This window comes from Adelges cooleyi, unplaced genomic scaffold, assembly GCF_023614345.1.
Source record: "Adelges cooleyi isolate 19-005CV unplaced genomic scaffold, UGA_ACOO_1.1 ACOO_flye_CR_arks_rails_tigmint_CR_PRNA_574, whole genome shotgun sequence".
In the NCBI taxonomy this organism is placed as follows: domain Eukaryota; kingdom Metazoa; phylum Arthropoda; class Insecta; order Hemiptera; family Adelgidae; genus Adelges; species Adelges cooleyi.
The window spans coordinates 3,054,852-3,082,503 of NW_026096268.1; the positions used below are offsets into that span (position 1 = coordinate 3,054,852).

At 31.4% G+C, this 27,652-nt stretch overlaps 5 protein-coding genes across 9 annotated transcripts in view; 3 read left to right on the forward strand and 2 right to left on the reverse strand.

The window, feature by feature from the left end:
* LOC126842908 (octopamine receptor 1-like) overlaps positions 1 to 4,892 on the forward strand; it is a 96,118-nt gene extending 91,226 nt beyond the window's left edge. For all 4 annotated transcript variants that reach the window (XM_050580129.1, XM_050580132.1, XM_050580131.1 and 1 more), the window contains exon 9: positions 2,706 to 4,892. In XM_050580129.1, the coding sequence (XP_050436086.1) occupies positions 2,706 to 2,890 (185 nt within the window). In that variant the 3' untranslated portion in view covers positions 2,891 to 4,892. The remainder of the gene's footprint in view (positions 1 to 2,705) is intronic.
* Positions 4,893 to 9,030: 4,138 nt separating this feature from the next.
* LOC126842640 (ATP-dependent RNA helicase p62-like) lies at positions 9,031 to 14,536 on the reverse strand. Of its 2 annotated transcripts, none has more exons than XM_050579683.1 (9): positions 14,390 to 14,536; positions 14,185 to 14,303; positions 11,745 to 11,963; positions 11,433 to 11,679; positions 11,159 to 11,347; positions 10,394 to 10,573; positions 10,046 to 10,329; positions 9,394 to 9,737; positions 9,031 to 9,330 (listed from the first exon to the last, which is right to left on the reverse strand). In XM_050579683.1, the coding sequence occupies exons 2-9, from the start codon at positions 14,292 to 14,294 to the stop codon at positions 9,239 to 9,241; spliced, it is 1,665 nt and encodes a 554-aa protein (XP_050435640.1). In that variant the 5' UTR covers positions 14,295 to 14,303; positions 14,390 to 14,536; the 3' UTR covers positions 9,031 to 9,238. The 2 variants fall into 2 exon arrangements, with proteins under 2 accessions (XP_050435640.1, XP_050435641.1); XM_050579684.1 differs by having other exon boundaries at positions 14,185 to 14,281; positions 14,390 to 14,535.
* Positions 14,537 to 16,250: 1,714 nt separating this feature from the next.
* LOC126842988 (vacuolar protein sorting-associated protein 33B) lies at positions 16,251 to 18,282 on the reverse strand. The gene is made up of 2 exons (XM_050580261.1): positions 17,971 to 18,282; positions 16,251 to 17,911 (listed from the first exon to the last, which is right to left on the reverse strand). The coding sequence occupies exons 1-2, from the start codon at positions 18,120 to 18,122 to the stop codon at positions 16,354 to 16,356; spliced, it is 1,710 nt and encodes a 569-aa protein (XP_050436218.1). The 5' UTR covers positions 18,123 to 18,282; the 3' UTR covers positions 16,251 to 16,353.
* A 139-nt stretch (positions 18,283 to 18,421) lies between these two features.
* On the forward strand, positions 18,422 to 22,637 carry LOC126842786 (oligopeptidase A). Its single transcript, XM_050579933.1, has 14 exons — positions 18,422 to 18,686; positions 18,814 to 18,977; positions 19,046 to 19,257; positions 19,335 to 19,502; positions 19,570 to 19,661; positions 19,721 to 19,909; positions 20,513 to 20,628; positions 20,922 to 21,048; positions 21,144 to 21,350; positions 21,428 to 21,602; positions 21,675 to 21,787; positions 21,865 to 22,023; positions 22,082 to 22,300; positions 22,372 to 22,637. Exons 1-14 carry the CDS (start codon positions 18,583 to 18,585, stop codon positions 22,499 to 22,501), a joined length of 2,175 nt encoding a protein of 724 aa, XP_050435890.1. The 5' UTR covers positions 18,422 to 18,582; the 3' UTR covers positions 22,502 to 22,637.
* A 1,071-nt stretch (positions 22,638 to 23,708) lies between these two features.
* On the forward strand, positions 23,709 to 26,941 carry LOC126843261 (dynein regulatory complex protein 11). The gene is made up of 8 exons (XM_050580661.1): positions 23,709 to 24,542; positions 24,624 to 24,828; positions 24,899 to 25,146; positions 25,263 to 25,424; positions 25,505 to 25,899; positions 26,123 to 26,264; positions 26,374 to 26,604; positions 26,720 to 26,941. The coding sequence occupies exons 1-8, from the start codon at positions 23,709 to 23,711 to the stop codon at positions 26,939 to 26,941; spliced, it is 2,439 nt and encodes an 812-aa protein (XP_050436618.1).
* Positions 26,942 to 27,652: the final 711 nt, after the last annotated feature.

Here is a 27,652-nt window from a genome sequence, read left to right on the forward strand (position 1 = left end):
ATGTTCGATGTCCGTTATTAGTAGTTTAAAATAAATGTAAGTTTAACTCCAGAAAAAAAATGTTCTCATAAAATTTTAAAAAAATATCTCAAAAAACGTCGTTATACGTTTTGAATAATTGAATATGTTTTCATTATTTGTAATGAACAAAAGTAATTAAATTTTTAATGGCCAAAAAACTAAAGCCAAAATGTTATTGAAAGTGATGTGAAATATGAGTTATAAATATTATTTTATAACTGTATATTTTTAATCATCTTTTACTGTTTTAATATATAAAAATAATGAATTAACTGCTCTAGGATAAGATTAAAATCCTTCCGAGAATCGATTAGATAGTAAAATTTCCTTTTGTTTTGTAAAAACGGGTAGTTAATATTTAATAACAAGAGTTCGGTCGTTAAAAATGCTCTTCTCGCGTAATATAATGCCTTAATAAATAGATGTATATCAGCTATATACCAGTTTTTTTTATTTTTTTTTTATTTGTCAACCTTCTCAACTTCACTTCGAAACTGAAAATAGAAAACAAAACAAGATATGTATCACGAATATAACCTGAGAGTGTTTAACCTGATCTTACTGTAACCGCGAAACTATAAACACATAATACCATACAAAACTGACACTAAAGTGTTTGGTATCCTTGACAAGTTTCTGTTAAGGTATAAACAATTGCTTAATGCAAAACATTGCTATTTTATTATAAAATATAGTAACGACAAATGCGTTTCTTTTATTTATTACCATACCAGAGTGTTTTATTCAAACTACTCTGAAATCCAATAAGGGTACTTAAGTTTTTATTTTTAACAGTCGCCGCGTACTATCTCGAGATCAAACTTTGTTGCATAGTCGTATTAAATTAAAGTATATTAAAACAAGGTTTGTTCTAATAAGTGTTTTGTTTATCACGTGCAATATAAATTAATCCTCACTGTCGTGATTATAATCTAACGTAACGCCGCTATTATAAGTTTTCGGTTATAACATATTAATCAAAATATATATTTTAAAGGTGTACGTCAGACGTTTTATTGAACCGATCAAACAAAACACTGAGTAAAATAGGTTGTCTGTAAAATCAACTTATTGTTACAGTACTTAACATTTTATTTTTTATTGTACAAGTATTTTTCTTAAAAACGCAACTCTACGTCAGACTTGTTCTATGCTGTATATTATATATCCGCGTGTATTGTCTCTCGCTACAATAACGCAACTATGGTCGGGGTGTGCTCAAAAAGCCGGTTTTATGCAGTATACATTTGGAGCTACAGTTTTCTATTTTCACTAGAGAATAGGATATTCTACAATAAATTCTATCTGGACGTTTACCTTCGTCAAACAACGGCCACAAAGAAATTCCATACCCGTTTTTTTTTTTTAAGATTAAACCAAGAAAAACATTGTGAATTCTATCTTGACGCACTTTAGGGTTAGTTCCGAGCTTGGTTTTTCTATAAGCCTGACTTACGGGGACGTCTTAAATGTCTCTGTTATACTTAATCCAACACAAAACCGCAAATAATTAGAAAAAATAGACCACTACGCTAAGTGGTCTTGATCCGTTTTCTTTTTTTGTAAAACTTATTTTATTAATGTATTTTTCGGAAAGCACAGTAAAGTGTTGGTTGTGATAAGGGATTGTCTTGTTCAAATATATTTTATTTCATATACTAAAAGAACCAAACGCGTGTGTCACGTCTATTTTTATGAACTTCGTCCTGTATCCGTCAAATGTCAATGCAGTATTACATATTATTTCTCCCCTCGTCTCGGCTCTTAGTCGTCATTTAAATACTGAAATATACAATATTGTAAAGGTGTTTTTTATGCTATCTTAATATTATCTCAAATGATGTTAATATTAATAGTTATAAATCCTTCGCATTTCCCGTTGTTATAATATTTATACTAATAATACAAATAACATTGATCATTACTTGTTTTTACTTTAACAGTAGATTTAAATTTAAGCTTACAACGTCCATTTTATCAAATTAAGCGTCAATCTTAACATCGCCGTAGAACGGATACATGTTTTTTTTTGTCACTACCTTTGAGAAATGTCCAAGAGCTGGACAGATGATATTTTTCTCGCTATATAGTCCCGCTAAAAGTATTATCAGTATTTTATAAAGTTGAACAAATTCTCCCAACATCTATCAAAATCTAAGCGAACCAACATTTTTATTTTAAAACCCAAAATTAAATTTTTTGGATAATCCAGATTTATGTCACATCACTAGTATATACTACATAACGTTTATTTATTTAAAAATAATTAACGCCCAAAAGGTACATATTACAGTAGAAACCTTAAATAAGTTCTTATCGAACAAAATGACGATAATAGATATAAAAAATAGACAAATTACACGAATATAGCTCGAGACCAATTCTCATAAACAGGTAAATCCAAGAATCCGGATAAACCGTGAAATCCGAATTTGATCAATCAGTTAATGAAAAAACCCGAATATTCTCATCGCTAATTCGGACATTTTTTGAAATTCGTATTTCGGTGCCATCCCTCTAATCTACGTGTACCGTTAATGTAAACATAAAAGTCTGCGACGCTCATAGTTTTGCTGGCGCTTAGCAAACCCGTCGAACTTATTATGGATTAGCATAATAATCGTCTATCACTACTATACACTATTATAATATATCATAAACCGAACGGTTGTGTTTTTGCGCAGGTTGGATGAACTCGGCCATCAATCCGTTCATTTACGCGTTTGTCAGCCCGGATTTCAGAATGGCATTTTGGCGGTTGACTTGTAGCCATTGCATGGACAGCCGCGACTCCAACAACGTCAACGGTTTACACAACAACCGTTCGGCAAGGTACGGCGGCGGTCGGCGGTCCAGAAACCACGTTTAGCGGTGCTGTTTCCATAGTCGTAGACAACAATTATAGCGGATGCTGTTGCTGCTCTTTGGACGTGTCACGGCCAAGACGGAGAACCGCGCGAAGAGACCATCTCCGACGACGCGACATTAGAGGTAGTCGCGGTTTTAGAAAACGGCAAAGATGGCGTTACGCATCCGTCATAATACACAATACTATTGCGAATAATATACATTTGTCAACCGTTATTTGGCATAAAGCCCCAATAATAGCTGCAGTCCGACCCTGGACGTGACCCGCCGCACCGCTCTAAATCTAACTTGTTTTTAAAACGCGACAAGCGTGTTCTAAATTATTACATTGCGGCTATATTGGAGAGTATTGCGCGCCTATCCCGTGCACTTGGTCCTACTGTTCACACGTCTTGGTCGACACCGTCGGTTACACGTCGCGAGCACACACGCAATAACTTTTCGCCACCATGTATAAATCACGGTTAATTCGTTTTTGATCGGTTCTAAGCAAACGCCAGCACTATAGTTTGGAAATATTGTTTTTACTTGCCGCCGGCCATACCGACCGAATCCAAAGTCAAACTATAATAACCAGCTGACGGTTTTGACCCGCCGTCATACTACCGTACTATAGAGTTCAATCAAAGACAATTTGATTCAGAGGTGCTGCCGTGCTGTGTGTTTCAACTGTTGTATACTGTACGATTAATAAAACAGTCGCTGTTGCCATGTGTTACCAGATGGCCAAAATTATATCTTTGTTGCAACGGTACAATATAAAAATATTAAGAAAAACGCTATTGTTGTGGTTCAGATGACCGACCGACTTATGTATTATAAGGACGTCCATTGTTGTATTATTTAGTTCATGGCATTGCGTAAGCGGTACCGCTTTGCCTTTGGCAACGACTTTATAAGTATATACTTTTGACTAGGTTTTCGGTCGGGAATTATCGTCTTATGCGAGCGATACGCGGCATTATGAAACTTCTACAAAGAACCAAACTCAATCATTTTTATCAACAACGGCACATTTTAACTTGCATATATATATATTTATATGAAACTCATTACTTGTAAAATTAGTTTTCGATAGAATATAATATAATATTACAACAATATTATTGTAAACAAAAATAAATACCTCTAAGGAGCTATATTTTCTGGGTAAATTGAAGAAAATGAAAAATTAAACCAAGACATTTCGATTACATAAAGCCCATTATCTGTTGTACCAGCTCTAATACTAAAAAAATACACACTAATTAAATTTTACTAATTTACTTATTATTTTACTACTAATTTGGATATAGTTTTAACTGTAAAGCTACATTGGTAATCTTCGACAATTTCAATTACTAAGTTCATAAACACTTAATTATAACCGCAGTGCGCAAATAGGAAATAATCGAACTTAAGTCCTGGGTATACCTGTATTTATTTTATAATAGTTATACAATATTACAACTTAATATTTAGATTATTTTTTTTCCCCCTAATTATTAAGTATTTGGTAACTACACAGTTAGTGGCCGCAGAAGTAATTTAATGTTCCAAGTATTTAAAGTTTTTTGTCTAGAAAATATTGTAACAGCTCAACAATTTCTAGCAAAAAGACTATTTAAAGAGAAAACGTTTTTGAAAATTACATATATTTCTAAGGAATAATGATATTTTAATTTAAATGTATACTACTTTTTGACTTATTTCGCTGAACCGAATCTGGATATTAATTTTATCTAGGCTATCTAGTTAGTTTTGAAATCGCCGCCAAATCCTACATTAATTCTAAATTCAAGGGAAAATAAAACGATAAGTTCCTCATTCTATTTTTTTAGAGTTTACTTTTTTTGAAATGTATTTTAGGAAATTATTCAAATGTACAAAACACAGTTTGTAGACCACAAAACGGCGATTTCACAACTTTTTAATCAATTTAATATCACAAAAAAAAATGTATCCGAAAAAATATAAAATTTTGCTGTATAAAGAAAAGATCCACTGTTGTATTATTATAAATATACCATCGTGCATTATTCATTTAAATGGTAATTCATATTTTCAGGTTAATATAAGCGAATCTAAACAATATATTTTATTCCAATAAAATATTTACATTCCTTTATTCACCCATTAATTATAACTACATTCTATACATCTAACTCAATCAATATTAAAATCAATCTAACAGGATTCAACTTGATTAAAATTGCAATGAAATTCTAATTTTACAAAAATTATTTTTTGTTTCTTTAATAATTTTTTACTGCTGCTAGTTAGTGCATAGAATAAATTAAATTTTTTTTCTATTTATATTCAACGGGGTTATTGCTTAGAAATCGTTTTGCCGAATTGCACAATTTTAAAACTTAACTGATCATTACAATTTACGTTCCTGATAATTTATACGTCAAAAACGGATGCTCTAGAAATCAAAAGTAATAGAATTCCACCACTCTGGCGTTTTTCTCAGTTTGTGTCAGTTTTAGGAAACTGACAGGTTTTTTTAAGGAAACTGATATTTAGTTTAAAACACATGAGTCATTCTAATGGCCGGCAATACATATATCCATCAACAAAAACACAAGGAAAGTAAAAATAATGCCTAACAATTTTTCAGTCGTTCTTTTTGTTTCACTCTTCGCGTCGAACCGTACATGGAGAACACCATTCATCACTTTGAAATTTAATGCAATTCACTTGTGTCACATTAGGTCACATGAGTTATTTTTTGTTTGTTTCAATTGTTTAAAACCTAAACCAACCAGAGCACTCGGCATTCGCAATAGTTTATTTTTTTATTTATACAACAAACGACTTGATGTACATTATAAACGAATCAACCTCAACTGCTGTTTAACGTAATAATATGTTAGATAATTTTAGAATTTGTATGTAAACTACATTATTGGGTGAACATTCGTATAACACTTAATTTATAAAATTATAAGGTCTTTACATTATTATTTCGCAACTCGCCTGGCAAGTCGATTTTAATTATTCAGAGGTAATTATGGTTCATGTTTGATGTTTTACTGATCAGCATACGACCGTAGACCTATACAGAATATCATTAACCAAAACTCGGTTTATGGTAAATACCGTATCTGTGGTAAATGGTAACGTAGAATCAGTCATAGTGGTGGACCATAGAGCTGACGGTAGACCGTCTATAGGTACGCGTGGATGTAGAAAACGAACAATCAAACATTTTTTAAGTCAAATCTCAATAAATTGTTACCTAAATTTAAAATAATTATTTATTTGTTTTAACGTTTTTTGCTAACTTACAATCCACACTACACAAAATCGGAATTTACCGCTTTTTACTCCACATAAAAACAGGTAGACAATTATTATAAGAATGTTTACTGTTACGTTATTGAATAGGTAATGTGTTATAATAATAATATTATGTATTATTGCATTCATTCCTTATATGTATTTTATAAATGTAAATAATATTATATTATAATATAAACATATTTTATGTGTTCTGTAAAATTATTAAAACTATATAGCAAACACATTTTATTTGACTTATTATTAATATACCGTACACCTATTACAAATATTATTGAACGAATTGACGTATTTTTTGTTATATTATAATAATAATAATAATAATAATATTAATGTATAACATTTGTACAAGTGTTATTTTCGGTAAAAAACAAAATAATGGATTACTAAATCAACGGTTATTCGCATATTATATAATTATATTTATATCGACTAACACGGGATTTTAACACATAAACGAGTGTTGTTTTTTAAATTTGCTGCTGAAAGTTAACTATCGAGTTGCAAATTACAATTGTATAGAAAAATGTTTCATTTTTTGGTGTTTGAATAAAATTATACTGTTGAATTTATATACTTTGTTAAATATTATTTATTGTTGATTGTAATACTATTATGAGCTGACAGATCATTGCGAAGGTTACAATAAAATCTACATAATATAAATTTAGTATAACATAAAATTTATGTTGGGAAGTCGAGTGCGGTTGAGCAACTCACGCAGATAAAATTAACTAAACTCCACCCTGGAACCCTTCCTAAACTCTAAAAGTAATTATCCAAAAATGGTTATCGATCAAAACAAATTTTCAGATATTATTGGTCAGTAATATAAATTAAAAAGTTATTAAAAAGAAAATCTATAAAATTGTACAAAGGTATTATTAAACTAATATATAAAATATGTGTTATAATTTTTATCAGTACCGTGACTAAATAATTGATTAAATTTCATAAAATATTTATACATTATCAATGTCACAATTATCAAAATCATTTTGAATTGCATATTTAACGGCTTCTTCATATTATATTGCCTCCACGCGTTTAAAATTGGATTATTTCAATCCTCAGTCACACAGCATACAATGTCTCTAGTTTTTCTGTAAATCCTGTTATAAAGCTAAAATCCGTTTCAATTATAGTTCCACCCATAAACGGTTTGCAAAATTTTGCGTTTGGTCGATTTATTAGTATAGATACTTCAAACGACGATTGTTTATCTTTGGTACACATTATAGTACCTGCAAGAAACACGACTAAGTCTAGATGTTACCCAACGTTCCTTTTCAACATTAATTTCGTGCCATAGTTACAACTTCGAGGGTTTATCTAAAAAAACATTGACTTAAAACCTCTAAACGATTTTCTTATGAAAATCTACGAGACGACAGTCAAATAGACAATTATTTAACCACAGTATAGATTAAATACATTCACATCTTGTTTATTCTGCGATTTAACGTTTGGACCCCTGCCAAAACTCACCACATTGGTGCATATTAACCACTAGGTATTATTTGATTCATCAAGTTCACGTTATACATTTGTTGGATATCTGAATAGTCAACTTTTGTGAAATATATTATCTAAGACATTATAGAACCTAATATAGTTAACAAAATAGTTTTGGTCAGTTGTCTCTCGTCAATTCTCAAGACTTCTTATTTTGCAATATTTAAATTTGTTTATGTTCAAAACTGATTTAGGTATAAATCCATTTGTTGGTCCAAATTCCAATAGAAAATTATCAACCCAGTTAAAATAGTTAAATCAAATATGTAACTAGTTATAGTTAGATAACTTGGAATAAAAATAAGTAGTTATTCATGTAGTCCAACAGGGAGTGGGAGAGAAGCGTTCGCCCCTTCCTAATTTTATTTAATACCAATATTTAGTAGCTGTTAATTTACATTAAACATTTTACAAACATTTCGAAAAAATATCAATTTGGATTAACGACACTTATTAAAATTGTGTCCAACCTACCATTGTGGAGAGAGAAGAGTTTTTGGACATCAGACTATTGTTTGATGTTTCCAATATACATATATGTATAAGTATATTTTAATCAGAATCCTAAAAACGACATACAAAAATTACTTGACCTTACTACTTTAAATTTATTCTCAATAGAGGTGCTATTTAGAGGTTCAGTGGTTAATAAATAATTACTTATTTACCATAAAGAAAGTTAGATAGCCACGTTATAGAAGTAAACTGTATTAAGTATGATTCTGGTATAGTCATTTAATTAGTGTTTACGAACCAATTACTTTGATATTTTATCCAAGTTCATCTGTACCAGGGTGTGCCACTGTTGAGAAGTTCAACTTAATTTTCTATACTAGTTTGTTTCAACACAGTCGAGGTATTATAAAAAAAATGAACTCGCTCATTGCTTTACTAAGAATAATCATAGCAATTTATTTCATATCAAACCAAGTATTAGTTTTCTACGATACAAATTACATAAAACTGATAAGAAGTTCATTACAATGACAAACCGTAAACCTTATAAGTAAAGCAAAGACAATTAGTCCTAAGTACGTCTACAAAGAAAAAATTATCATCATAATACTAAAATTCTTAAAATTTATCATTTTCTCGCTTTTATTTGTGAACAATACTACTTAGTCACTTAAATATAATTGTCATAAATGTTATGAATTTTATATAATAAATATAAGTAAGTTCTAAAATCGTTATAATATATAAGATAATTTATATTTATATTATTTTAGTTGGATTGTGTAAGTCATGTTAAACCAAAAATCAGAATTAACAACACTGAAACCAAAGAAGAAATAAAACTGAATGTTTACAGGTTGTAGGTGTAAATAAAGAAAAAATGAATAGAAAACTCAGAATATAATATTAGTTCTTCAAGTGTCAAAGTCTCTATTATAATACAATCGTTGGAATTGTATGGATGGAATAGAAGGAGGAATGAGACAAAAATCATAGTATACAACATTAAACAAAAAAGTTACATATTTCAATCAGTAAGCGATGAAAAATTGATCTTCATAGTAGTGCGAAATTTAATACCGTTTTGTAACAATTAAAATTTTCTGTGTGCGGGTCGGCCTCCTCCCCAAGATCTGTTACCACCGCCACCACCACCACCTCCGTACCATTTGTTACCACCACTCGCTAGAAAAATAAAAACAAGTTGTTTAATATACAACATTACAGAATTATTTAAAACAAACTTACGATAGGCTCGTGCAGCCATTGCAGCTAATTTGGGGTCTATGCGTTGGTTGGCTTCGGTAAGGACAGCTACTAAATCTTTAGCTTGTTTGCTATTGGAATGAGTGAAAAAGGCGTAAGAAGTACCCTTTTGTGATGATCGACCGGTTCTGCCAATTCTGTGGATATAATCCTCAGAGTTGTTGGGGTAATCAAAGTTGATGACAAATTTCACATCGTCAACATCTAAACCTCTAGCAGCTACATCAGTAGCCACCAAGATGTTTGCTCTACCATTTCTGAATTGCTTTAGAACATGATCTCGTTCAGATTGAGATTTATCACCGTGAATACCAACAGCTCGAGCACTAATTTTAACAAATAAAAAATTATTAAAAACCTAGATTATTACCACTTCTAATGGAATATATATAAATTATTGTTCATATTAATCATTCAGATCTTCTTAGAGGACAAAGTAAACATCACAAAGTATGTTTTTTACAATAAAATCATCATAAAATAGATTCAGTAATATCAGATAAGTGGCTTATGATCAGATCTTCTTAGAGGACAAATTAAACAACACAAGAGTATGTTTCAAATTTAAATAATCATCATATCTAAACCTTCAAATACAGATTTGTAAGAAAAATAATAACCAGTAAGAACTTACCCCATATTGACAACTTTTCGTGTAATTGTATCAACTTTCCGTTTGGTTTCTGCGAAAATAATTGTTTTGTTTTCTTCCTGGTTGCTGATGTCTTGTAACAAATCCATTAATTTATCTTCCTTCTCGTGTTCTTGACAAACATCAACATTTTGTAAAATGTTATGATTTGCAGATAACGTTAAAGAACCAACATTCAGTTGGATATAGTCGCTCAAAAAGTCATTAGCCAACTTTTGAACTTCTTTGGGCCACGTTGCTGACCACATCAAAACTTGTCTATCAGGCTGTAATAAGCGTAGGAATAAAATTAAAAATGAGATTATAAAATTTAAAATTGCGTTTAATTACTCGAATCTGTTGAATGATTTTTCTTATTTGTGGTTCGAAACCCATATCAAGCATACGATCAGCCTCATCCAAAACAAGGTAAGTACAACGTTGTAAATTAGTTGCACGAGACTCCAAGAAATCCAGAAGACGTCCAGGTGTCGCAATGACAATTTCAACACCATTCTGTAAATCTCTAGCCTAAGAATAATACGTATTTATTAGAATCAAAAACACTTGTAATGTAATGGGGAAAAAAAAGAATAAAAATCCAGTTTCTAAGGAACTTTTAATTTAAAATGTTGTTCATCGCTTTGCACTGAGAACTCCTTGTTCAATAAAACTAATAAGTTTTAACTTACTGTTTGTTCAGTGCTACGATGAAGACATGTTGACGGTTTAGTTTTCGATGCAAATGGAAACAAGTAGAGGACATTGGGAATAGGGAATCAAAAGTGTCGGTTTTGTTGAACCAACATATAAATGGCCGCCAATTGACACATTAATTGTTTTAATTCGGTTTGCAGCTCCGCTGCAGGTATGAACACAACATTAAAAATTAAGTCATGGTCCAAAACACACTGAGCGTATTAAAGGTTACGTTATTATTTTATTTAAAAAATAAAACATTTCTGCAAAACCGAATTTCAAAATGGCGGCCTGCAATGAACAAAAACAAAAACCTGGTTATTAGTACATCGAGCAAAATAATAAGAAATATAAATTAAACACATCAATAAAATTGAATGATATACTCGATTTTCCTTTAAATGACTTGATAAATACCTGATGAGATTTGGGAGCTCCACCGTAAACACAAGTAGAGCGCAAGTACGTAGACTGGTTGAACAACCCAGCAACTTTTTGAATTTGCTGTGCTAACTCTCTAGTTGGAGCTAACACAAGTGCAATTGGTCCGTCACCTTTTTTTAATGGCTCTTGATTATTAATATGGACAACAGCAGGTAATGTATACTAATTGAGAAAAACAAGTGCATAAATTAAAAACGTGCAAAAATTGTCATTGTACTTATTCAATGGAAATTTAATAAATTCTTACACCCAAGGTTTTTCCAGATCCAGTTTGGGCAACTCCAACCATATTTTTACCACTCATGGCTATTGGCCAACCTTGAGCTTGGATCGGTGTTGGTTCCGTAAAACCTTCATTTACTAAGACTTGCATGACATAATCTGGGAAGTTTGCTTCTTTGAAATGTTGGATTGGATATGGGACTTCACTCCTATCAGAACTCATAACTGTAATATCCTTGCTTGCACGGTATTTGTCTACTTCTTCATAAGACCTGTAAACAATTTTATTAATTATTAGTTCTATCACACATTGTTTTTTTTTATTTATTATTGTTACCTTCTTTCAATAGTTGGATGAGGAACATAAAATTCTTTTTTGAATGGTCGAAGTTGGACTCGTTCCCAATTGGGAGCAGTAAGATTAGCACCAGGGTTTTTCTTGGCACCTCCTCCCATTCCACCTCCTCGTCCACCACCATATCCTCGTGGACCACCTCCGCCGCCACCACCACCATAAGAACCATTACTCCTTCCGCCGCCGTTTCTAGCGTAAGACCTATAAAAAATTTTTTTTAAAAAAATGTTAAGTTTAGATAAGCCAAATTGTCATTTATTTACTATTATATACACATATACCTACATCTACTAACTCTAACATATTTTTACTTCAATAAACCCGATAAATAAAGCTCGGATGTTACACTGCATATTATTATAGTGAAATTTGATTTAAACAAATACGATATAAGCTCAATTCACAAAGACTAGATTTCAAATCAGCAAACTCAAATTGCACGTATATATATATATATATATATATATATATATATATACACACATATATATGACACTTTTGAGCATATATTTTCCTATGATTATTTCTAGAGAGTTAGTTGAGTATTTATAAGTATATTTTTATTATCCTTTATCGTGCTCACAAGTATGAGATAAAGAAACTTATACACATAATGAGAAAAAGTATTAAACGAAAATTCTGGATAAAAAATATTGTCCAAAATTTCTAAAATAATTGTGATTGTTCTTTAAATTAAAAAACATCACTAAAATAATCGTAATTCTATGTTATCCTGATACATAATAAACCTACATAAACCTACGTCAAAAAACGCTTAAATTATGTATTTTGGAATTTTTAAATGTTTATTTTAATATATTTATGGTCATTAATATCAGAGCTCTACAGATGAGCAAAGATATCAGTAGAATAAACTTATCAGTTGTATGATTAGATTTGATATTTTAAATTTCATATTTATTACATCAATGAAAAAATAAATCATCATACCTAACATAAAATTGTAGGCAATTTTGTAATTCTATGCATTTAAATTTATTTGAGTTTATTAAAATAGAATTCGATAATTTCAACATGAAACATAGTGGATTAAAATTGTATGGCTTTTTCATCCTTAATTTTAAATATTTCGACATTTATTAAACTTGCGTTAGGCTTTTACAAAGAGTAACAAAATTTAAGTGTTTTATACAAAAAACTTATTATATAATTATTGATACATTATGTATTTTAGAGAGATCTCTTAAAAATCATCAAATAATGATCAAGGATAATTCAATGTATGTCAAATATATTAATTAAATATATAATTTGCAAATTAATATGTATAAATTGAATCCAGAATTAAAATCTATAATAAGTTATGTCTAACATTTGAATCAATAAACAATGTTTGTGTAAATAATTATGAAAAAAACTATTTGTAGGCAATATTTTATTTAAGATACATCCAATATATATATTATGCCAAAAAATCAGTTGGAAAACTTTATTCTCATTTGGATATTTAAAAAAAAGTTATCGATAAAAATAAAGTAAGGGGTTGATACGTTTCTACAATTAATTTATAAATACCTACATCAAAAAATATTTTTGTCTAAACAAATGTTTTATTGAACACATACACAAATATATATATATATATATATATATATACACACACACACGCCTAAGTTTTATAAAAGCTATACGATTTTTACAGATATCAACTGACATATGATAACCTTGTGTTCATCATTTTTTTCAAGGTTATAGTAATATAGGTGGTTAATAAATACGAAGGTCATTGACTCGTTTTGAGTATATAATTGTAGTTATAGACAAAGCAATAAACTTCATATTGCAATCTATCTTTGTAACCATAACCTTAAAAGAAAAAATTTAGCACACAAGGTTTCCATATTTTAGTCACTGTACCAGATCTACCAGATCGCAGCACTAGATTTGCACTATCCCAGTTATAATTTTTTTTTTTTTTTTTAGAAAGTATGTCATACTGTTGGCTACGGATCGATTTAACTCGATATTAAACTAGCTCTTTACTTTACGTATTGAGTAAATTAACCATACTAAATAACCGCAATTAGAATAAAAACATACATTTTCTGTAACTTTATCAAATAATATTGAATGAGGTTAGAAAATAAAACCTTTAGCACTTGAAACAAAGAGCGAGGATGAAACGGTGTCGAATATTAGTGATCAAGACTAGAGTGGTAAAAACGAAATACTACAATTGATCGGATATAGTTTTGTACAAGTGAAAATTGTACAAGCGTCTAAATATATTACTATACCTACTCCCACACACGTTGACATAACCTAACACACGTCACACCATATGAACACACGGAAAACGCGTGTCGGGAAAATGTTAAGCCCGTACATTTGTTAAAATGCAAACAAATAATTCAATTATGACTGGATCATATGTATAACAGATAAAAATAATATTACTTACATTTTGAATAAGTTTTCGGACAGCAATGTGTTCGATCTGCACGAGATAGAAGAACGATGAATCGGGTTCAATATGGCGGATCTAATACAACGTAGGCCTTGAGCAAACATAATAAATTACTAATTAAACAATTTAAGAAAATGATCACAAAATTTAATTGAAACAAGTAATCATGTGTACAAGTTGAGTGGCATGTGGTACTTACATAAACTAAAGTGACGAGTGGTGTGGTATTTTAAGATTGAGATTGGAGAATACAATGTCTAGTTTCGTTCGACGGCAAATGTAGTGTTGCGTCGACGCCTGTAGACGAAAGAAAGAGCGAGACGGTGGACGCGAGTAGTGGCCGATGGTGGTAAGAGAGCGGTATGCTGACATCGATGGTAATTGATGACTTGACGACGCCATTGGTCGCGTATGTCACCTCTGCGCATGCGTTGGACATTTCACCATGGATAATGCCCAGTGATGCCAACCACTAAATGCATAATAATGCTAACATGAACAATGAAACAGCTGGGGCCAGGGCGAGTCCCAGCACGCAAGTCGTTTACAGTTTACACAATACACAATTATTTACACCATAGTTTTTTGTCACATTAATATATTATCTTCTCAGCCTTGAGCCTCTACTCAATAAACTCGAGTAAAATATGCTGTAATTATTAATTATTAATGGACTATGATAATGTACATATAAGGTTTAAAATACTCAGTAAAGTATTTTAGGCCACGGAGAATACATAGTAGGAAGAACGTTCTAGAAAATTCTACCCGTAATCCCGAATCCGTATCACCCTAAATGAATCGACGCTCTACGTAATGAAAATTAATAACCTAACATGTTTTCTATGGGGGCTTAAAGGTCGATTTTTTATTTCGTATTCAAAAAAATGTAAGCCATTATATTTTTATGGTTTTCTAGTAACTAACTATTTTTCTAATCGATAAATTAAAAATCGGTCTTTTGGACCCCATAGATGAAGTAGTAGACAAATTTCAAAAACAACAATCCTCAGATTATACAGCAATTGGCTGATACCAACGTGTACCACGTTTTTTAAAGGAATTTTCTTGAAATCAAATGTAATACCTGGAAAACATAATAAAGTAAAAAATGTGGACCTTGGAAAATGCAGACATACTTCATACACTAGACCCTAAAAACTAAATTTTAAATATTATATAGCGTATACAAATTACATTATTAATTTAAAACGTTCCTGCTGTTATCGTCTACCATCAATGTTTTGGAAAATAAGAGTTTTTAAGTAATGTATTATTTTTATCCTTCACTGGCGATATTTTTGGAAAATTCGTGGAGAAATATATAAATTATGGTATTGATTTTATTGGTTTTTCAATGACGTCAGTTGGAGAATTTAGGACATGTTTAGTGGAATCAAACAATTTAGATATATATCTGATAATTTGTCGCATTCGCCATCCTGTACCTAGGTATTTCTTTTTTTTAGTTGGCTATAACGATATAATTTTGCTATTACCACTACACGTTGGGGTGATGTTGCCGGACATAATTCTGTACGGTATTCTACATTCAAATATAAATTTGGTAAAATTACTAATCCATCAGGAGATGATAATCCTTCATAATCTACACTAGTAGGCATTTTTTTGAAATCACATAAAATAATCAGGCAATATGTGTTTAAATAAAAGTCCATGGCCTTTTATAACCACTAGTGATTATAAAATCAGATTTTGGATATCGTCTTTTAAGAATATTTAAATTCATAAAAAGTTCTTTATACTTAATTATCGTTTAGAAAACAATTTACATAATTTTGCGACAAAAATAATAAATGATTAAAAAATAAAAATGTATATTACTAAACTTTATAACGAAACTAAATAAATTGTTACATTACAATTACAAATAACTCATAACTACTGCTAAAATTACTCAACAAGTATATAAATAAATAAATAAATAGGTAATAAATTATTTTGTTATTTTTTGTACTAGAATAAATAAAATATATTAATTTATCAAAGTTGTAAAATATAATTTTTAAAAATTATTTAAAATGTTAAACATAATCAATATTTTCTGACAGAATCCAAAAACTTTAAACAATGATAATATATATTTTATTTTTTCCAACTACACATAAAAATTTAATAGTTAAAAAAAAAATTACATTTTTACTACATACAAGAATTCATTAAACTATTTCCATTTAGTATATTTGTACTAAATACAATAATTTTTATATTCATAGATTTTTCTAAAAAATGAAATGCTGCTTGTTCAGCATATGTTATACCACCAACTACCATAACATACACTGATTTTATACCAGTCCTAAAATCAAAAACTTGAAATGAAAAATTAGATAATAATTTGATTATTTCTTCTTCTGGCATTTCTTCTTTGCACATTATTTCAATTAATTTTCCAATTGCTGATACATAAGAACCACCAAAAGCAGCACTCATTATGTGTTCATTGTTATTAATCAGCCTTAATTTTTGTATCATGTTTTGTAACATTTGTTTTTTTTTATTTATGGAAATAATTTTATTAAAATTGTTCTGTAATACTGAACCAGTATCTTGAATTGATATTAGGTTTAATTTTTCTAATAAATAAAAAGCTTTAAAATATTTGTACCCAAATTGATGTAAAAATTGTGTTCTTAAATTAACCAGTTCTGATGTTGTAAACCCATCTTGGGTTAATGAAAACAAACATATTAGTCGAAGAATATTATTTGCAGAACCTTTTCCAAATGCCATCAGGTCTTCTATACAGTTTAAATTTTCTTTCCGGCTTCTATTTTCTAACATGTTTTTTTCCAATGTTGTATAATCGATAAATGTATCCCCAACTGCTTGTGAAACCATTTCAGATGCATCAATATGAAACGCGAGGTTTTGTTTTGCCATCAAGACATTTTGTAACTCTTGTGTAACATACTGTTTCATTTCGTCTAACTGTAACTTTTTACTTTTTTCTAACTTTTCTTGCAGTTCCTTAGACTTTATTTTCCAAAAATTTAATACGTCCCCAAATTGTTTGTATTTAACATGCTCGTAAATTTCGTCAGGATTACATAAATTTTTTAATGATGTCATCCCATCACTTTTTTTTATTTCAACAATACCATTATTAATGCCAATTACTTGATCTAATATACTACAATACGTGTAAGGAGTCAGTAAAACACTTGCATAATCAAAGTCTCTGTCCAAAATTAAAAAACATGAACCACTTTTCATTTTTGGTTTTCCTTTATCTTTAAAACATCTGTTTAATAATTTATAAATAGCTGATGAAGATTTCCCATTTAGGCATACAGTTTGAGGAAATCCAAGAACCATAAAGGCTGTCCATAGAGACTTGGCAACTGGCAAAAATAACGATTGATTTTCTTCCACAAACACATTTTTGAAGAAATCTGTTATTTCTAACGACAGTAGTGAATCGCCAAGGTGGATAAAATCCCAATGGAATTCAACTATTTCTACATATCCAAACACACCTTCTTCTTCAAACTGCTTTTCTATTGTAATCAATGACCTAGGAACTAAAATGATTTTTAAAATATCTTCAGCTACAGTTGACGTACTTAGACGAGCATTAATGAGATCACAGATAATTTTTGTACTCGGCAAATTCGACGACACTAGAAAAATACACTGTCGATCCGTTATTGGGTTCATGGATTCTTGAAGTTTATATACCTTATCAACACCGTACAGCCTACAATTAAAAAAACATGATGTACAGATTTTATCCAATAAATAACTTAAATATACTACCTTAAGCTTTTCATATCTATAAACATTTCGAGTGGTTTAAATAATGAATACTCAATGACTAAATCTTTTGGACCTGCAAACGTTTTTAATATGTTTACAAGATTTGTATGAGATATTTGAAGAAACGCATTTAACATTTTTGTATCGCACATTTTTTTTTAGTACACTATTACTGAATAACGGCGTAAAATAATTTTAAAGAAATACTTAATATTATACAAGAAATTATCTTTTTACAGAATTCATTTGATAATTGAGATTAATTACTATTTACAAACAATAGAGTTATAATATACACTTGCAGTTTTTCAAAATAAATTATCTATTATCAATACATTTTAAACGGCATCTTGATAAAATACTATCACTGATTTATTATCTATGGAAAATTTTATATTTTTACTGATAAAAGATTACTTCGACCGTGTGCTAACCTAAAACAGTATAGAATAGATCATTTCAATAATTCAATTTCTAATTGATAAAACTTTTTTTAAAAAGTAAAAACGAAACTTGATCAAAAATTTGTACAGTTAAATCCAAATGTTTCGACATAAAACATAGTATAAACAATTTGATTTTGTGTAATTTGTTTTGATCGCTATTTCCATAATGTTGTGTGCGTCTCGTTGCACCAGATTGTGTCAGAATATAATAAATAAGCACAACAATTCCATATTAACTAAAATCCCTAATCGAAACGGTTACATTGTCTTGTAAGTAAATTTAATACTTATGGATGTTCATAAGCGTATTTACAGTCAAGTATTTATACTTATGCTTCTTGAAGTTTCTAATAATTTACAATTTTTACTCTGTGATTAATATGTAATGAACTTTCAGATTACCAGAAGTAAGTAAAGACGTAACTGAACGTCTTGTACAAGTTAATACCGACCATCCAGTTTTCAGTGGTCTGGACATTAAAAAATGTGAAAACACAATAAACAATCAATTAATAGATTTTGAATGTGGAATACGAGACTTGGAAGATTATTTAAATTCTGGTAAACACTATTTTTAGCTATGCATTATGATTGAATGATATGATATTTATTTATATTATTTATTTCAGTCGAAGATGGGAAATATGATTTATTTAAAGATGTTTTGGAACCCATTGAAAATCTTAGTCATAAATTTGATAATATGTGGGCGGTTTTAAAAACGTTATACTTGACAGATATGTCGATTATGCCACCTAGAATTTATTATCCAATCCATAATAAAGCATGTATGTCTCGCGCAACAAAATATAATAGCAAAGCCATTTATGAAGCATGCAAAGTGCGTCAATTTTTTGTTTTTATGAACTATGTCCCTTAAATATTTTATAATGTTTCTACTTACTCGAATATTTTCAGAAAGCAGATTTATCACAATTAACTGAAGAACAAGTAAATGTTATAAATAAATTTCTCAAAGAAGGGAAACTTAATGGTCTTGATCTTGAGGAAAAATTAGTTTATTCATTTAAAGCCAATAAACAAGAGTGCAGTACTAAACAGAAGTACTTCAAAATTCGATTAGAAGTAATATCAAAGAAAATATATACTGATTTATTTATTTGTTTTATTCCTACCTAATATCTATGTTTAGATGGCGTGGGGTCAATTTCAGCATGTTATTGACAATCCACAATTAGTGAAAGATTTCCCCGATGATCTACTATCTTTAATGGCACTAAATAAGTAAATTTAACCAAAGAAATAAGTAATCATTTAATTTAATATATATTTCGTTACTTTAGGGATAATCCAAAAAAGAGACCTTGGAAAGTATCTTTAACCTGGGGTACAGCAGAAAGATTTTTAGAGTATTGTCCGGACAGAGATATACGTTGGAATGTATGGCAAGCCTATGAAAAAGCTGGTTCACCTGCCGATTCTCTTAGAGAACTTAATAATGGTTTAGAAGTTGAAGAAATAAGAAAACTAAGGTAAAGCAAATTAAGAACTACAGTACAGAAAATTTAATTAGAAATAAAATCAGAATTTTTGTTTGAAATAAAGTTAGAGGTCGTTTGTTTATAATACAACATCATAAAAGAAGAACAGTAGTCAGGTAAAATGAAGAACTTATGATTTTGCCTTGATCTTAATATAAATCAATTGGTGTATCAATAAGACTATAATGAACTTTCAAACTAAACCATTTCAGAAATAATTATAATACACCTCGTGTATTTATAATCAACGGTAGTATACTCTGTTCCGTAAGAGAGTAACCAGTGCAAAAACCAAAACACGTTACTCCCGACTGTGCCGTTGTAGCAGAAATTAATGCGTTTTAGTTTCTGCACTGGTTAAGAGTCGAGAGCTTAGTACTAATTAATGACACTGAAATTTTGGTTTTTTCAATTGTATTTTAAGTATTGATAAATGTTTTAATTAAGTACCATACAAGTTTTTAAATTCACCATCCAGATTTCAAATTGCTACATGTAAAACTGTCTTCACCATAATTTTTACATACATTTGTATTAAATAATTATTATTGTTTTAAATTTGTTAAACATACATATTTTTAAATTTCATTATAGACTTGAAGCAGCTCAGAAATTGGGTTTTAAGAACTATGGTGAATTATCGATGAGTACAAAAATGGCCCCTTCGACTGCAGTGGTTGAAGAAACTTTATTATCAGTATTAGAAAAAGGTATGGAGGATTTATCTTTGATTTTTATAACGAGATAATTAAACGAGACTGTTTTGACTAACACCATATTTGTACCATACTGATCTATGGATATATTTATGAATAATAATTTATAACGAATAAATGATAAAAAATATTATTAGATATAGTCAAAATTTGACTATTGTTTATATCAAGTTATTTTATTTTAAGTTAAACAGTGACTTTATTTATTATAACAAATGATTTTGTAGTACAATGATGTATATTTAATATTTTTGTTTCTACATGATTATTTTTTTTTTTTTTTGTAGCAAGGCCTTTGCAAGATAAAGAAATTGAATCACTTCAGGAGTTTTCGAATAAGAAAGGAAATGAATACCCAATACAATTATGGGACGTTCCGTATTGGTCAAGGTTACAGAAGAAAGAACTTTTTGGGTATGTTTTAAAAAAACATTATACGAGAAATAAGCGGTTATGCCAATTTTAAAAATACTGTAATTTGTCTGTTTATGTTACACAATATATTATAGGTATGATGAAGTATTGTGGGCAGAATATTTTCCCCTGGACCGTGTGCTAGATGGCCTATTTGAATTATGTCGTCGTGTTTTTGGTATTCGTATTCTTGAAATGCCAAATAAAGCAGACGTTTGGCATCCTGATGTGAAATATTATGAAATTTTACGTGAAGATGAACCCACTATTATGGCTGGTTTTTATTTAGATCTATGTGCAAGGTGAGAATGCAACATGATATTTTCAATTTTATTTATAAATTGAGTTGTATACTTATTAGTATGATATTTAATATTAGGCCGACCAAAATGAGGAGTGTTGGTGAACCCGGTTGGCTTATTACACACAGGACTGCATCATCGAATCCAAAAAAAGTACTGCCCCTTTCAGCGCTTATTTTAAACATGCCTGCGACCCAGAACAAAACCCCAAGCTTGTTGAGTTTTAATCAAGTTCATACACTGTTTGGCAAAGTAACTTTTAAACATCACGCTTGACGGTCATAAGTTGTGTTTAGATTATTTATATAAATAATTATTTTTCAGTTTGGTCATCTTTTACAAAATATTCTTTGTCAAGTCCATTATGCTGAAGTATCTGGATTGAGCAATGTAGAATGGGACGCGATAGGAATTACTAGCAATTTTATGACTCACTGGTAATAATCTATTATATAAAATAGTAAATTTAAAATGCTCAATTATAAAAGATTGACATTAATAATTTATGCATTAGGTTGTATGACAAAGATACTTTTGAAAGTATTAATAGTCATTACAAAACTGGAAAGGGATTGCCAAGTGATCAGCTAACTGAAATAAAACAACATATGGCTGGATTTCTTTTGTGCGAAGAGTTATACAAAGCTATACTAGACATAAAAATGCATACAACGTTAGTAAACTATATTTATTATATGTGTAATTGTTTTGTAATGGTAATATACTTTTAGGACAACACATTGGAATGACTTGGTGAAAGACATGTGGAATGATTATTATGCATTTCCATTAAGTAAATGGAACAGTTTCCCGTGTAGGTTTTCTGAAGTCATGTCCTCCGAAAATGGTGCCGCTAGTTACTACTCCAATATATGGTCTAGAATGATTGCCGCAGATGTTTTTCAATCATTTAAAGTACCCGACGAGTCTATTAAAAACACAGGACTTAGGTAAATAATCTATAGACGAGTATTAGTTACTACTTAAGTTTCACATTGATAACATTTTATGTTTTATTAAGTTTTAGAGATACATTTTTCTCGTTTGGTGGGAGCTGTCCAGCAGGAGAAATTTTTAGACGTTTCAAAGGACGTGACCCTAACCCAAAAGCCTTTATCAACGACCTTGGACTTGATAAAAATAGTAATTAGATGTATATTAAAAAAAATATATATATATGTAATGTAAAGTCTTTTTATTGTGTATGTCCCTTACAATACTGTTATGCTTTGATTTTAATTTTTTTCCTATATGATCGACAAAATAAAATTAAAATTATAGTTTAAATATGTGGTTTATTTTTTTTTTGGTAAATGTAACATTCAAATGCGTTTACTTTTGTATATATGCTCCTTGAAAATTGTGTAAGCTGATTGTTCAATTAATATATCAGCGTGAGTGATGGCTTTAGTATATTACACCCTACAAGGACCACGTATAATTGAATATTCTGTCCACTAAAAATTGATTAGGACTTGATATACTTTTATGATCCTAAATAAAAATATGTTAAAATCATTTCTAGCTATTTTATATTAACTTTTAATTTCAAAACAAATGTTACATAGAATAATAAATAATGAGAAAATTTACATTTTGTTGTAATTATACATAAATTAAAAAATATGTTCGAGGACCGTGGAATAATACCGTGAGCTATAATTTCTAAACTCTCTAGAAAAACTAAAATGGTTATTTGTTTTATCCTAGACACAAAATTTCATATTTTTATTTAAACTAAACAATATGAAATACAATATAAATTGCTATTTTGAATCTTCGCAAACAAATCAACCAAATGAATATTCATTTAAAGCTACTTCTTGTAATATTAAATTAATAATACACAAGTATTTTTTGTTTTTGTAACTCCTAAAAAATTATTTTTGAATTCTCCACTGCTGCTAGGTACCTAATATAAAAACATGATGTTAAACAGATTCCTCAATAATATTTTTCCACAATAATATATGTTTATTTATGATTTTCTTGTAAGACTACAGGTAATAAATTAAATGTTACTTATTAAAAATTCTATCTACTAAAAATCGAATTTTTGCTTATCATTCGCTTAAAGCCCAAAATAGTATAATATTAAAACAGTCCTCTTTTGTGAAAAGATAAACTTCTAACAATAAACAGTTTACGGTTAAGGTTTTTGAACCTATTTTACTAAGTTTATCCGTTCATAGAGAATGTTTAAAGGTAAGTTGAGTTTTTTTTTTTTTACTTTCCGATCGATAATAAGCTGCCGCATGGTTACGCGATATATCGATTATACATAAGGTAGGCCAACGGTACCTATCTGATTTGCGGGCAGTCACATATTATGTAACAACGGCCAACGGTTCACATATTATGTCATACAGAACATACAACGAATTGTGGGCACTGGCCCAGTCTATTCTGGACGAAACGACCAAGGCGGATTCGAACCTGCTGACTTGTAAAATCAACAAAGACAGAGAGGTAGTGTTCGCCGAACTGACCGGCGTCATGGTCGGTTATATATCGGCCATCAACAAGCTGGACGAGTGCTACGATCAGGTAGTGCAACCACAAAAACGTCTTGTCATCAGAAGCGTTCTCGAATTATCCGTGGGCCGTTATTTGGAACTCAAAAACGACATGGTGAATTTGAACTATAACGAGTTCACGTACTTGGACGCGGCTGTGGCCCAACGAAGGCTGCTCCCCCGGGACGTGGAACTGACGATTCCGACGCACTACCGAAACGAACGGGCCGACGCGATCCTGTGGCAGGACAAGTTCATCGACGACACGCTTAAGAAAACCGGGTTCTACGAAGAGCGGCCGGTTGAGGCGGTCATGCCGGTCAGGCAGGCCATACTGTTGATCCAGCGACACGAGCGGGCCCGGCAAGGTCGGATGCGGGCCCAATTCATGAAGGAGGTGAGGGCCATGAACAAACCGGACGCGGGCGAAGTAGAGCTCACGGACGCGGCGAGGAAGGCGGCCATGAAAATCCAGCGAGTTTGGAGGGGGTTTATTACCAGACGGAAAATCAGAAGCCGAGTGGTCGAAGAGATGCTACTGATCGGCATGCTGCCGCCCAACACGATCGACACGGAGGAACGGCAAAGGGCGGATGAAGTTAAGCGGGCCAGGCGAGCCGTGCAGACAATCAGGCGGGGGGAGTACGAACGAGCGTTGTTAGAGGAAAAAGAAAAAGTGAACACATTGATGTTAATGATTTTGATGACAACAACGGTTTGATAATTACCTAAATATAACCTTAACGTTGTTTTCAAGATTAAGCCGCACGTTAAAGAGAAAATGAAGGAAGATATCAGGGACGAGGTGAGGGCTTGGTACATGGGCGTCAAGTCGCAAACAGGTAAGTTCCCAGATTTGCCATCTGAAGAGAGCGGAGGGTCGGCGGTCATCTACACCAGGTACAAGACGGCCAGTTCTGTCAGCAAATCCACCAGCCAGTCGTCGTCCAAAGGCACCAAAAGTATATAACAAATACTAAGTAGGTTCGCTTATATATTTTGTTTATGTGCGGTTTTTGGTTGCATGTTTAGGTCACAAGAGCAAGTCGATAACGAGCGCGGGCAAGGAGATCAAAGAAGAGAAAAAGAAAAAGTCGGACGACGAAGAAGCTGGGTTTAAAATGACCCCGTCTAATTTCTTACAGGAACTTATGCTGGTCAGTTCGGAGTACGACGAAGTATGGAAGGGAATGGACGAGACAAACAATATCGGCCAGAGGCATATAGAGAGTATCGTGAGAGCCCAAAAAGTCGCCGAGGTGGAACGCGAACTTCGGAAGGTAACGTAATAAAGTAGCATATTTAATGGGCTATAAATTATTTACTAAATGACTGTGCACCTACTGAACACTTGACGGGCAAACGATTCTCGATTATGTTTGAATTGCTTATACAGCTTGTCGACGTGCAATTAAGAGCCGAATTAGAGATATTACAAAATGCGTTGGACAAAGACAATGCGATACGAGTGAAGAGATCGAAAAAACAGAAAAAAGTAAAAAGAAGCAGTAAAAAAACGAAGAAAAAACGTGACAAGGACTTAACTCCCGACAGAACGGTAAATAAAACAATACCGTCTAATAATTATTACTACCGTACATTGTTGTATGGTTTATGCTACCAACTTTATTCCATCAGCTGGAATCACTTTTTGAAGAACTAGTGATGAACGGCATCATTCACAAATACCCGAACGTGAGCTTGTCGTCGTTTAAATGTGACACTTCGTTGGCCGCGTGCGACGTTATGCGTTGGGACAACGATCCCAATCCCACGCTTGGCGATGTCCGACAGGCTGTCCGAGACTACTGCATACTGCCGATGCTGAGCAAAGAGATACACCAGGCCAGCCCCGTAGTGCGGTCCGTGCTTATCGCCGGCGTACGCGGATCCGGTAAGCACACGCTAGTGAACGCCGTGTGCACCGAGCTCGGCGCCACACTGTTCGATTTGACGTCGGCAAACATTGTGGGCAAGTATCCTGGAAAATCCGGACTGACCATGCTGTTGCATCTCATCAATAAAGTAGCCAGGTGACTTTTCAAAAATATAAATATGTAGAAAAAGATCACCTCTAGATAACTATTAGACATATTATAGTTAAAAAATGTTGTAAATAACTTAAATAATACAGTCCGATTTCTCTATTAAGTTTAACTCTAACCTGTAATGCTAAAATCCAGAAAATAACAATTTATGTGGCCAATACCTGACAGAGGCACGTGTACAAAAAATAATAAATAATATGGTACCTAGGTTGTTAGAGCCGGCTGTCATTTACATAGATGATGCGGAAAAAACGTTTATGAAAAAAGTGCCAAAAACCGACAAGACTGACCCAAAAAGATTGAAAAAAGACCTGCCCAAGCTCATCAAAGCTATCGGTCCTACGGACAGGGTATTTTAACATGAGTTTGAAGACATTTTTACCGTTAGACGTTCTGTTACAGTATTCATTGTCGGTATTATTTAATTTTTAATCGATAGGTATTTGTTAAATTTCTTAGATATTACTTTTGGGAACGTCCTGTTGCCCTTGGGACTGCGACCAGAAATCCTTAGCGGCTACATACGGCAAAATGATTGTCATCCCGCGTCCGGACTACGCCAGTCTGTACCACATTTGGAACGACCTGTTGTTCCAGTACAGCGGACTCAGTAGAAAATTCGACGTCAGTATGTTGGCCAAGTTATCCGACGGCTACAGCATCGGAACCATAATCAAAGTTTTGCATGAGGTAGGTAGGTAAAGTAACTAGTTGTGAAACAAATTGAGGTGGATCTATCTATTTACCTGACTGCGAACCAAATTCGCTACATTATTATTGTTAAATTAGTTACCGTCCCTTGCAGGTGATGACTTGTAAGAGAGTGTTGCAATTGACCATTCGCCCTCTGATGCACGTCGAAATCTTAAACGCACTCGCTCGACACGATCCTGTGTATAAAGAAGAGGAGGAAGCATTCGTCCAGTGGTATTCTAGGACGCCGCTGGGTCGCAAAAAGCAAAAAGCATTGGAAGCCGAAGTGGAAAGGCGGATGTTAGAAAATGAAAAGCACTCTGTTATTAAATAATGTTGGTAGCAAATTTTTGACACTATAAAATAAAAATTGATGATTTGTGCAATAGGTACATTATTTCGGTTCCAGATTATTTTTTTTATAATGCAGGATAAAAAAAAAAAATTTCAATTTTTCATTATTTTATTGCTATATTTATATAGGTAAGTATTTATACAAATTCCTTGTCCCGTACCGTTTTATCTAATAAAAATATGAATTATTTATCTTCAATGAATGTCTGTCACTTTTTTTTCTTTTAAAAGTAATATTGCCTTTTTTCTTTATTTATAGTTATTTTGTTCTCAGTACGTACTTCCACTTTCACTATTATAATTAATAACAAAAATAAAAATTGGTACGCCAAAATATTCCTTATCCCCCAAAATGCACCAGTCCTTTGTAATTTGTACTCTGTACTTGTAAACACATTTTTAAAAGCGCATTTGTGGTTTTAATGAGGACTTCGTTTCTTGTAATGTATCGGTGTGAATATTATATGTATTTAGATTTTGATTAGTAATAGTTGTCAGTCTGGTCATAAGTTGTCAATAATTTAAAAAAACGCGGGAAAATTAACGGTTGTATGGTATAAAACTCATACCGATATACGTATTGTGTGATTAATGATAACGAAATGTGATATTCCCATAGATATATATATAATAAACTAGATTGCTAACTGTACATGCCACCAATAGAGAAGATTGAAGCAGCCACTTTCCG

Bases quoted from the DNA above. Each gene is read 5' to 3' on its own strand.
- LOC126843261 (XM_050580661.1), top strand. From the start codon at position 23,709: ATGTCATACAGAACATACAACGAATTGTGGGCACTGGCCCAGTCTATT. The intron at 25,425-25,504 runs GTAAATAAAACA...TTATTCCATCAG, and splicing joins ACTTAACTCCCGACAGAACG to CTGGAATCACTTTTTGAAGA. The intron at 25,900-26,122 runs GTGACTTTTCAA...TATGGTACCTAG, and splicing joins CTCATCAATAAAGTAGCCAG to GTTGTTAGAGCCGGCTGTCA.
- LOC126842988 (XM_050580261.1), bottom strand. From the start codon at position 18,122: ATGTGCGATACAAAAATGTTAAATGCGTTTCTTCAAATATCTCATACA. The intron at 17,912-17,970 runs GTAGTATATTTA...TTTTAATTGTAG, and splicing joins ATAGATATGAAAAGCTTAAG to GCTGTACGGTGTTGATAAGG.
- LOC126842640 (XM_050579683.1), bottom strand. From the start codon at position 14,294: ATGTTTGCTCAAGGCCTACGTTGTATTAGATCCGCCATATTGAACCCG. The intron at 11,348-11,432 runs GTAAGAATTTAT...TTTCTCAATTAG, and splicing joins GATCTGGAAAAACCTTGGGT to TATACATTACCTGCTGTTGT. The intron at 10,330-10,393 runs GTAATTAAACGC...CGCTTATTACAG, and splicing joins AAATCATTCAACAGATTCGA to CCTGATAGACAAGTTTTGAT.
- LOC126842786 (XM_050579933.1), top strand. From the start codon at position 18,583: ATGTTGTGTGCGTCTCGTTGCACCAGATTGTGTCAGAATATAATAAAT. The intron at 19,662-19,720 runs GTAAATTTAACC...TCGTTACTTTAG, and splicing joins TCTTTAATGGCACTAAATAA to GGATAATCCAAAAAAGAGAC. The intron at 21,788-21,864 runs GTAATAATCTAT...TTTATGCATTAG, and splicing joins AGCAATTTTATGACTCACTG to GTTGTATGACAAAGATACTT.